The sequence below is a fragment of the Ipomoea nil genome, unplaced genomic scaffold (assembly GCF_001879475.1).
Source record: "Ipomoea nil cultivar Tokyo-kokei standard unplaced genomic scaffold, Asagao_1.1 scaffold2480, whole genome shotgun sequence".
Taxonomy (NCBI): domain Eukaryota; kingdom Viridiplantae; phylum Streptophyta; class Magnoliopsida; order Solanales; family Convolvulaceae; genus Ipomoea; species Ipomoea nil.
This window is the reverse complement of record NW_017618908.1, coordinates 3,751,762-3,763,582: the sequence shown is the minus strand read 5'-3', so window position 1 is coordinate 3,763,582 and position 11,821 is coordinate 3,751,762. Positions and strand designations below refer to the sequence as shown.

At 35.6% G+C, this 11,821-nt stretch overlaps 1 protein-coding gene across 1 annotated transcript; it reads left to right on the top strand.

Annotated features, from left to right (window-relative positions):
• Nucleotides 1-6,684: 6,684 nt before the first annotated feature.
• LOC109152655 (subtilisin-like protease SBT1.9) lies at nt 6,685-9,146 on the top strand. Its single transcript, XM_019300299.1, has one exon. It carries the CDS (start codon nt 6,707-6,709, stop codon nt 8,996-8,998), a length of 2,292 nt encoding a protein of 763 aa, XP_019155844.1. The 5' UTR covers nt 6,685-6,706; the 3' UTR covers nt 8,999-9,146.
• Nucleotides 9,147-11,821: the final 2,675 nt, after the last annotated feature.

Here is an 11,821-nt window from a genome sequence, read left to right as displayed (position 1 = left end):
GTAAATATTTCAATCGATCCACGGATCCACTTATCACAATGGAGAAAATAAAAAATGTTTGTACATACTATATTAGTAATATGACTAGATTTTGTTAGGAAAAAAAAATTCTAAAAATATATCAATTGTACATATTTTGTATGTTTAATAACTTAATTACACTTTTAAGTTTAATCGCTTAATTACCCAAAAGTTGTAAGTTTAATGGCTTTGCCATTTTTCTTTTCTTATTTATAAAAGTTAGGCCCTTGCCTAGGTAGCGTCTTACTTACAAAAACATTTTATTGTATTAATGTAACAACTAGTTCCGCTGTATCGCTGGCTAATTGTCAAAATTTCAAGATAAATCCGGGTTCGAATCCCGGCAGCGGAATACAATTTTTCTGTTTTACTTATCCTACATTCCCTAGGTAGTATCTTACTTACAAATATATTTTGTTGTACTATTATAACAACTTGTTCCGCTGTAGCGCTGGCAAGTTGTCAAAATTTCAAGATATATCCAGGTTCGAATCCTGGCAGCGGAAAAATGATTTTTTTTTTTTTTTTTTTTGTACATATCCGACAAAATTATTTTATTGTATTATTGTAACAACTGGTTCCGCTGTAGATTGGCTTGTTGTCAAAATTTAAAGATATATCCAGGTTCAATCCTGGCAGCGGAAAAATGTTTTTTTTTTTTTTTTTTTTTTTTTTTGTTTTTTTTTTTTTTTTTTGTTTTTTGTTTTTTGTTTTTTGGGGTACATATCCTAAGTTTTCCAATAACAAGAACTCCCCTTTAGTCCTTTTGCGCTTTTCACATAGAGATGACCATTGTATTTGAATAGAAAAAAGATTTATTTCACGTATTGTCACCTTTCGTTCTCAATTTTAAAAATAAATAAATAAATTGAGTGAGATTATAGATACTCATCATAATCATCATATTAAGGTAATGATTTGACCAATCCAAAAATAAATAACGAATTGAGACGAAAACAAAGCTCGAGTCTCGAGCTAGCTTGAGTCCTGTGAACTAACCATGGTGTCATCCAAATGTCAGGTGAAAACAAGACTAATCATCAGGAGATTAGAAACCAAAGAAATTTGTTGATTTTATTTAGTTTGAATCTTAAAGAAGATAATAAATAATAAAAAATAATTCAATCAAAACTTGTATTTTGAAATTTATATGCTAAATATTTTGTGCTCAATTGATACCTTTATGACTCTCCTTGAGAGAAGGTTACATGATCGAAATAGAGTTGATAGTAGTAAAAAAAAAGTGTATATTATGTATTTTTTTTTTGCTCTTTTTTAAGTATATAATTTAATTTGTTTAGTAGACAAGTGAACACATGATTTTTTAAAAAAATTCATTTTGAAGTTTTGAAATGTAGTATATTTGATGATTTTATTGGATTAGACCCACCATAAATTAAATAATCGAGGAGTAATATCTTAGGCAATGAGTACAAGAAAATAAATAAAAGAAGATTGACCAAGTGGCTTGTGGTCCACTGGTATCGGGTTGCTCCCCTAAGTGGGAGGTGAAAGATTCGAACTTCAGTTGAGACGAGTAGTGTGTATATGTAGGATATCCCCCTTCCCTTACAATAAAAAAATAAAAGGAGACTGGACCCTACACGGCTTCTTTGGTCCATAATGGACTAAGTAGACGTGGCCACAAGGCTCAGGCCCAAAAGCATAAGCCTAGGTCTAAGACCAGACTATTATAGACCAATCGTTATATCGTGCACCAGGACGCATTGTGCGCCCTAGTTTAAAAACGACATCATTTTTATAAGTTGGTGGAGAGCTGACGCGACAGACATCGTTCTGTCCGTTACAATTTTTTTATTTTTTATTTTTACATTTGTGTTTATGTGTATTCTGTTAAGAGTTTCTGTGTATTATGTTAAGAGTTTATGTGTATTATGTATTATGTTAGATTATGTGTATTATGTTAGGAGTTTATATGTATTTTACTATACAATTCTGTACATACGAAACACACCTTTCTCTTCTTGTCCTGTCATTAAACTCGTGTTCAAATCTTACGAGAAGTGTGTCTTGAGGACTAAATTTAAGACCTAGTATGTTTTAGGTTTAGACAACTCCGGTTGGGCAGACTTGTTATTATTATTTTTATTTACTTGTAGCCCAATTGTGAATATTGTTCGGACCTAGATTCAAATTAATATTATTCATATTTTTCTCTCGTTCTACCTAGTTTTATGATGGAGCCGGGTCCATAAAACCATTATTGAGTATTTTCGAATTTCCGCTACAACGTTTATCATTTTGTTTGCATAATTGTTTAGGGTTCAAATATGTATCTTAAATTTGAAAAAAAAAAAAAAAAGAAAAAAAAGGAAAAAAGAGTGTATACTTTATAAAATGATGGTTTTGTTTTGATAAAATGGCAGTGTATCTTACTCGGGGGGTTTTGGCATTGTTTTTATAAGAAACGCTACAACATTTAAAAGAAATAAAATCGTCCTATTATAACAAATGGCTCCGCTGTAGCACTGGCTAATTCTCAAAGTCTTCATTTGAATCCGGGTTCGAATCCGGCAGCGGAAATCAATTTTCTTCCTTTTCTAGAAAATGGTCTCTTCCCCTTCCGTTTTCTTTTCCCAGGAATTGGTCTCTTTACTTGGTCAATTTAGTGTTTTTTTTTTTTTTTTTTAATCAATGCCTTTAAATTTATTCATCTATCTTGTCTAATAACAATTTTGCCCATTCCACTCAAGGATGACAATTATACATTTATACCTAAACTTGATAGGAAGCCCAATTCATTGTCTTTGGGATAAGAATAGGGAGGACTTTTCAGAGAATGTTTTACACCCTGCACTGCTTTATCTTATCCTTGATATTATATATAAATTAAAAATATAAAATTTTTAAGGTGAGGTTGTGGATACTCATAATCAGCATCAAGGTATCAATGAGACTAAGTCCAAACTAAACAAGTTGTGATGAAGATAAGCACAAGAAAAAATATGGATCGGGACTAGTTATGTTGTCATTTAAATGCTGTAGTAAAAACGGAACTAATTATTAGAAGATGAGGCTCGTTTCCTACATAATTCTCACAAGGACAAGGACATGTATATTTGAATAAATCTTCAATCCATAATGAGGACAAGGACGGGGAATTAGGGGCACATGCGAAGAGTATGCCCTTTGCATATTCCCCAACCTGTTATAATCGCCCTTACTTCTATAATTGACTTGAACCGGCCATTATCTTTAAATATCGAATTATATTAATTTTTTTTTTAAATAATCAATGGAAAGTATTAGTAATTTATAGAAAAATGATATATTTTTTATCTGGATTAACAATTTATAGTGTTAGCTAATAACAAATAAAATAACTTATAAAGATATTAATATATTATTTTAATTATTTATTTACTTATTATCAAAATATTTTATAATTACAATCCCTGCCTGCACAAACGGTTGCAGGATAGAGACTAATGTTTATGTTATTGTTATTGTTATGAGTCTGATGTGAAATAATGCAATTTTCTTCGTGGTCCAATAATTTCAATTCATTTGAAACATCGCTTTAATTAAACCTCTCTATCGGCTCGTTAAATACGCTTGAAAAACCTCACATGCCATTGTCCTTAGCCGTTGTTTGTCACTTGCCGATCAATCATGCATGCATTCCATCTTTGTCCCGAACAAAATGATCGAGTAAGTAAAATTAAGACCAGTATAATTCGTAAAAAATATAAGTTCTATCTAATAGTTTAATTTTGACTATTTTTTAAATGATTATACAAGTAAGCTAAGTACAAATACAAAATAAAAATGTAAAAAAAAAAAAAAAAAAAAAAAACTTTTGTCAAAATATAATTCATAAAAATTCAACAGAAAAAAAATATAAATCAAAATTTAACATAAAAAAAGACATTTTTTGTGTATATTTAGATACAAAATTATTCACCAATTTTCGACACCAATTTCTATACAATTTTGTTTTCAGTTTTGCAATTAAAATCAATATGTGGATTCTAGAAACATAATTATCAAGTATAAAAATATTGAATTACATATAAAATATTTCGCCCTGGCCGTACACGGCCAAGGCCGGTCCTAAGTAGAAATGTAGAATATAATTTTTGTATTTAGCTGGTCACAAATTTAATTCTTATCAACACATTTATTATATATGGACGAATAGTGGTAACGGGTTTTCCTCCTACCAAATAATCACGCGTTGACACATTCTTATCATCTAATATAACAATATAAGAAAATGCTACCTGATTGTATGAATTTCTGAACAAGTAGTTAACCTCAAATTATTGCTTCAAAAATGTCTCTTACGTTATTTTCAGCTACCTGAGAAGCTTCCAAGAACAATATCAGTAGCTAAATGAAGACAAACTGATGTCTTTAGTCTTTACATGCATATATGGTACAACTGCAGTCTTGCACGATACTTGCATACTTTTGACATGTTTTTTTTTTAAGGAAAAAAGAAAACTGAAATCCATTATTTTCTCCTAATCAATCAGAACTTTCTGATCCACACCAACAAATTAATGAGTTTTTTTTTTTTTTTTAATAAGAATATATGCACTATTATTCTGAAAACTGTTGCACGATCGCACAGGAAGATTTCGTCGCACCGAAACTCGACTATATATATATATATATATATATATATATATATATATATATATAATCAATATTTTTCTTGTGATCTCAAAAAGACCCAAGACTCACAAAGTTACAAGGATATCACTTTCAAAGGACAGGGAAAATATGCCAGAATCTTAAGGTATTATAACCTTAATATGAATAGTAAAAACATTAAACAGTCCAATGTGGAGCCTAAGCATAGGTTCCATCGCACAATGTGTCTCTTCTAATACATTAACTATGGTTTTCAGCCAGCTGACAGCAGATCACACATCTCTGGAACAACTATGAAGCCGTCCATCGCCCGGCCCCTTGTTAGGGTGTTTAAGTTTCGGTTAATCGATCGAATCAAAGAATTTCGGTTAATTATTCTTTAATCGAAAATTTCGATTCAGTTAATGGTTAAAGGATTTGTAAAATTTTGATTAAACTGTGAATTCGGTTCGAAAATATCGATTAATCGAATTAATCAAACAATTAATTAAAATTATATATATATATATATATATATATATATATATATATATATATATATATATATATATATATATATATGGATATATGTTGGACTATATAATTTGTGTTTTTATGTTTGTAGTGTTGTTATGGTATTGTATTTGTATATTTTCTTATGAATTTATTATTATAGGTATTATTTTAAAGAATTAAAATTTAATTTAAAAAATTTTCGATTAATCCGTTAATCGAAAAAAAAAAAAAAAAACTTCAATTTGGTTAATTTGGTAATACAAAGTTTGGTTCGGATTAATCTTTTAAAAATTTCAATTCGGTTAAAACGGTTCGATTAACCGATTGCACACCCCTACCGCCTTCACCTTCCATTTTAATTAAAAGTTTAAACTAATAATTAGATTGTTCATTTTCACATTTACTCATTCTTTCTTATTTTTTGGTGACCGGGGAAACCCTCATCCAATATCTGAAGGTGTGCAGTGTGTAAAACTCGTGTTGTGACTTTAGCAAACAAACGACTACAAGGAAGTAAACCACTCTAGGTGTTGACCAATTCAAACCGAGAAAGCCAATAGGCCATGATAGGGATTATACTTTGTTCGGATACTTATACACGTGCTCAATATTTGTACAAGGGACTAGTAGATTCATTTCCCGAGCATAATCGACTATCGGGTGTTCCACCGGACCAGAGCCTAGTCAAAATTAAAGGTAGTCCCTTTGGGATTAGTAGCGCTTTGCTCCCGGGATAGGACTCTCGAGCTCATATGATTGGGAAGGCTATCCCGAGCACTGAACCTTCATTATCGAAAGACAAGTACAACCCAAACGTGTTGCCCGACTATAGCATAATAATGCAAATGTCAGAATCTCGTAGCATGTGGAATTATTATGGCCACCCCATCGCGATCGGTACACGTAGGACACGTGATTAATATGTCGGACGCTCATCATGTGTCACTTTAAGACTTCTATATAAGGCTGCCACAATTGGAGATTTTTGGGGGACTTTGAACCTAAACTCGGAAATGTCTGATCTCATAACCAGCTCTCCGAGTTCATACACTCTACGCAGGGCCGGATTTTAGGCTGTGCAAGCTGGGCTACCGCACAGGGCCTCCAATTTTAGAGGGGCCCCAAATTTTAGAGGCTCAATATTTAATTTTTACCTATCTAGTTTAGAAATAAAAATTAAAAGTTTTCAATTAAATTTAAAAGGTTCTATGAAGAGATGGTAGGAAACTAGGAATGTATATTTATTGTATTTTAACTTGGAAGTCAAAGGTTCGAAACTTGCATTTATTGGTTTTAAAAATAGGACCTCATTTATTTATCAGAACAGGGCCACCAAACCCTAAAATCCGGCCGTAACTCTACGGAATATAAGTATATAATATACTTACATATTTGTCACATCATATCACTCTTGCTAAAAGTCAAACTTTTAATCATTTGATTGCCAAGTCATTCTCACCAACATGGCTGAAACTTCCTGCTATTTCATTCTGAAGTAGTATAAATGTGCAGGTCAGAGATTAAACAGATTGCATAGCAAGAGTTTGTGTGAGAAAAAAAATAAAAAAAAATGGGTGGGCTTAAAGGCATTCCTCTTATCATCCTATTTGTATTGGTTTCCTTTCAAGAATATTTAGTTTCATCAAACAAAGTCACCTACATTGTCCACATGGATAAGGCATTTATGCCCAAATCTTTTGTCAGTCACGACCATTGGTACAACTCTGTTGTTAACTCTGCAAAACTCGAAAAAACAACCTCAGACGACCAACACAATCCGACCAGGCTTCTCTACACTTACGACCATACGCTTCATGGTTTTAGTGTCGTGTTGTCCGAGGAAGAATTCGAATCTCTCAAGGAATCTCCGGGGTTTGTGTCGGCTTACAAAGACAAGACTGTGACGCTTGACACAACCCATACTTTTGAGTTTCTGTCTCTCAATTCCGCCACGGGGCTGTGGCCGGCGTCGGACTATGGCCGGGACGTGATCGTCGGCGTCATTGATACCGGCGTGTGGCCGGAGAGTGCGAGCTTTAGAGATGATGGGTTGGGGGAAATTCCGGCGAGGTGGAAAGGGGAGTGTGAAGAAGGAGAACAGTTTGATCCTTCCTTGTGTAACAAGAAACTGATCGGCGTTCGGTACTTCAATAAGGGAGCTATGGCGGCGAATCCGAACGTTACGATAGTCATGAACTCCGGGAGGGACGTTGAAGGCCACGGCACGCATACGTCTTCCACGGCCGCCGGAAACTACGTGGATGAGGCGTCGTTCTTCGGGTACGCCTCCGGGACGGCGCGTGGGATCGCGCCGAGAGCTCGGGTGGCTATGTATAAGGTGATTTGGGAAGAAGGGCGGTATGCTTCCGATGTTCTCGCCGGAATAGACCAGGCGGTTGCCGACGGCGTTGATGTGATCTCCATTTCCATGGGGTTTGATTTTTCTCCGTTGTATGAAGACCCCATTGCCATTGCCGCTTTTGGCGCCATGGAAAAGGGCGTTCTTCTTTCTTCCTCCGCCGGAAATGCCGGCTCCGGGCTCGGAAACTTACACAATGGAATCCCGTGGGTTCTCACCTCCGCCGCCGGCTCCATTGACCGGTGGTTGGCCGGAACTTTGATTCTAGGAAACGGTGAAGAAATCCTCGGATGGACATCTTTCCCGGCGAGCGCTATTGTCATGAATCAACCGCTAATTTACAATCAAACAATATCCGCCTGCAATTCATCTCAGCTACTCTCCGAATACGACGGGATAATAATCTGTGACAACATAGGATCATTCATGTCCCAAATCCGCGTCATCGCAAACTCCAAGGTCCCAGCCGCCATTTTCATCTCCGACGACCCTGAAATCTTCAATTTCAACGATTTCCCATACCCCGGAGTCGTAATTTCCCCGGCAAATTCCTACAACCTCATTAACTACGCTAAAAACGGCGCTAACCCCTATGGCACCATAAAATTTCAGCAGACATTTCTGGGCACTAAATCTCACCCTGTGGTGGCCACCTACACTTCCAGAGGGCCGGCCCCGAGCTACCCGGGGATCTTGAAACCGGACATAATGTCGCCGGGGACATTAGTATTAGCAGCCTGGGTTCCGACATTATACGCGTCTTACATTTCCCCTGACATAGAATTATCCAGCCCATTCAACATGATCTCCGGGACATCCATGTCCTGTCCCCATTCTTCCGGCATTGCGGCTCTCCTTAAAGGCGCGCACCCGGAGTGGAGCCCGGCGGCGATCCGGTCCGCCATGGTTACAACTGCAAATCCATATGATAACACTAATAAGCCCATTAAAGATCCCGCCTTTAACTTCACCTCTGCTTCTCCCCTCTCCATGGGAGCCGGTCAGGTTGATCCAAATTCTGCACTTAACCCAGGGCTGATTTATGATGCCACTCCCCAGGATTACGTCAATCTTCTCTGTTCCATGAATTTCACCAAAACCCAGATCCTCACCATCACCAGATCAAAGAATTACACCTTCGAAAACCCGAATTCTGATCTCAATTACCCCTCCTTCATTCTCCTGTACCCGGTTAATCAATCTAGAAGTGAATCTGGGTATGGGATTAGAAGGACATTTGTGAGGACTGTCACATATGTTGGAGATGGCCCCGCAACTTTCACAGTTCATGTCTCGGGTCCTAGGAATTCCCAGGTTGAAATACAGAACGGAAATCTTTCCTTCAAGAACAAGTACGAGGAGGCGGAATATAAGCTCGTTTTAACCTACCTGGGGAATCAAACTGGGGAAGTTGAGTTTGGTTCTTTGACTTGGATTGATGAGAGTGGTAAGTATAAAGTGAGGAGCCCCATCGCCGTGGCGCCTATGATCCCGACATGGTGATTTCTTGGTCGCATACATTAATTAACCTGTTTCTCTACGTTAATAATTTGTTTAGTTTACTCACACTTTGGTCTGTTTGTTTTTCTTACACTTAGATTCTGATTCAGTAACAAAGTTGTTCGAATGTTGTTTGGATTTCATTTTTATGTTTGTTTAATGAAAATGTGAAGTGAGTGTTACTCTTGTCATGTGTCTCTTATGGATTGAACAAAAGATAAATAATAGAAGGAAATGGAGAGTGAACGGTTTATTAGGACTAGTGACGTTTTTGTTACATTAAAGAGTATAGAGTAAAGTAAGAGTACATGTAATATAACTCGTATTTAATATTTTAATGTCTTACGTCCAAGCACTAGTCATGGAGCATCACTTGCTGGATTTTGGGTGACAATTCAAAAGAAACATACAGTCACCAAGGATATGTATTGGATTCCCGTTCTTGTGTAATAGTTGTCGTTCAAAATTAATTGCTTGTTTGAGCATATACTTGCTTGTTTGTCCTGGTTTCTTTATTTAATTCTCTTTAAAAAAATTTGATTAACATGAGAGGAAAATACTCCAAATCGAAGGAACAGTAGAACTACACAAATCAAAAAACTCTCCTAGAATGTGTAACACCCTCCGAGCCCATCTGAATGATCTATCAATGGATTGGCAGAAAACTTATAACACAATGACTCAATGAGAGCAGTGATGGATTTAATTAACCCGGGGCGCCCCAAATTATTAAATCTGAATAAGAACGTAATATGGAAAATATATAAACAGGACAAAATGATGTCGTAAGGCTGCAGGGACCGTAGGTCGTGAGGACCGTATATTGTATTAAATGTCGTAAATAGGCTATTACAAAGTATGTAAGTAGGATAGATCGTGTCTTGTTAAGACCAAATGGGGGGCTTTTATACAAGTTATAAACCCCCCAATCGCCTCCCCCTAAAACGGGGAGTGGTTGAATCTCAAGTTAACCGCGCCCGGTCTCGCGACCGGGCCGTGCTGTGGGGGCCGGACCGAGCCCATCTGGAGGTCGGACCGAGCCCATCAGGAGGTCGGTCCGACCCCGTGGAGAGGTCGGTCCGACCTCCAGCTGTGGTTCGCGCAGGGGCCACGCGCTGAGGCCTCGTGCAGTCGTGCCGGGGCGGGTACACGGCCCCGCTCCGGGACCCGTTCTTGCTCCGCGGCTCTCTGGTCGGTTTGGGTCGATTCCCAATATATCCATCAAGCAGGATCACGCAAGACAGAATATTTAGCAATGAAATCTATCACTTTATTCTATGACTCTATCACAAGATAATATCTGTTCAATATATTTTTTCTATCTTTTATAGTCTAAAAAATTCCCCACCACCTGGTTCAAACATGTGACCTTTAAGAATTACACAAGTGCCAATAAGCACAAGTTGCTTAGCCTCTATTCTATTCTCTGTAAACACAAATCAATAAAATGTCTCACTTTCATCTCATTATAAGCTTACACACTCCCCAAGAATCTTTAAAAATAATAATAATAAATAAATAAATAAAACCTCTTCTTCCCTTCTAAATTTCTTTTAAATAACTTTGATATTTGAAACAGAAGAGAATTAGATACTGACAAATTATATCATGGACCAATGTCTACCTAACATTATGGATCTTGGTCTAAAATAATCTTCAAATTATATAGCTGAATATCTATATGCAGTTAACATATTATGTATCTGTAGTTACCATGTTATATGTTTGTAATTAACATATTATGTATTTTTAACTTATTTACAGACACATAAACAATTAATTACAAACACATAATTATTGAATAAAAACTCACAATCCAAGATGGACCTTGTCACCTAGGTCCATGGTATAACAATTGAATTGAATTAGATAAACCCCCTGATTTGGATATGGGATATTGGACCGGGTGACCCAAAAAATTCAGGCCTGGGAGGTCCGCTTCCTTATAAATCATTGAGCGGACCATTATAGTGGGCCTAAATCATAACACCAACCAACAAGTATTATTTGAAATTAAGAAAATGTTAAAAATATATGGAGCCACTGGATTGAATTGATTCAGATGTTGCCTCCACCAGATAAAAATTACCATGCTTCGATTCCAATCAAATTATATATTGTAAAATTGCAATTAAAATCAAAACCGGATTGATGGTTTCATTATGCTCTACACATCTATGTAAATTATAATGTACTTTTAGTATATTAAAAATATATATATTATATAGTACACTATATTTTTAATATATTAAAAATGTACTTTTTGTTATGGTCTACACAACAATGTGTAGACTATAATCCCCACATAAAAACCAAAACAAAAAAAAAAAAAAAAGAAAAAAAAAACAAAAAAAGAGATCAACAATTGGTGCGTGATGCTCAGAGTGTATGTTGTTGTTCAATTTGGCGATGAAACAATTATGAATTCAAAATGCAGCAATGAAAATCATGTGGAAACGAAAGAGAAGAAAGCAGCGAGTAGTAGGACCACTTCTCTCTGTTGTGATTGATTTGTTATAATAATTACTATTGTTTTTATTATTATCCTGTGACTTCCAATCATCAATAAATATAAAATTAAATTATTTTTGTCAATCTTCGAAATGATATATATTCGTCACATATGCATATGTGGAGACAAAAGTGAATGAGAAATGATGGAATTGCCCTCGCATACTAACTATGATTTATTGATTTGTGCACATATGGCTCCCAGCCGACAGGTGTATATATATTCAGTTAATTTTAAATTAAATAAATTAATTTTTAAATTTGTAAAAATTGTTTACAGAATTAAAATATCACTTTTTTAAAAAATTAATAGAA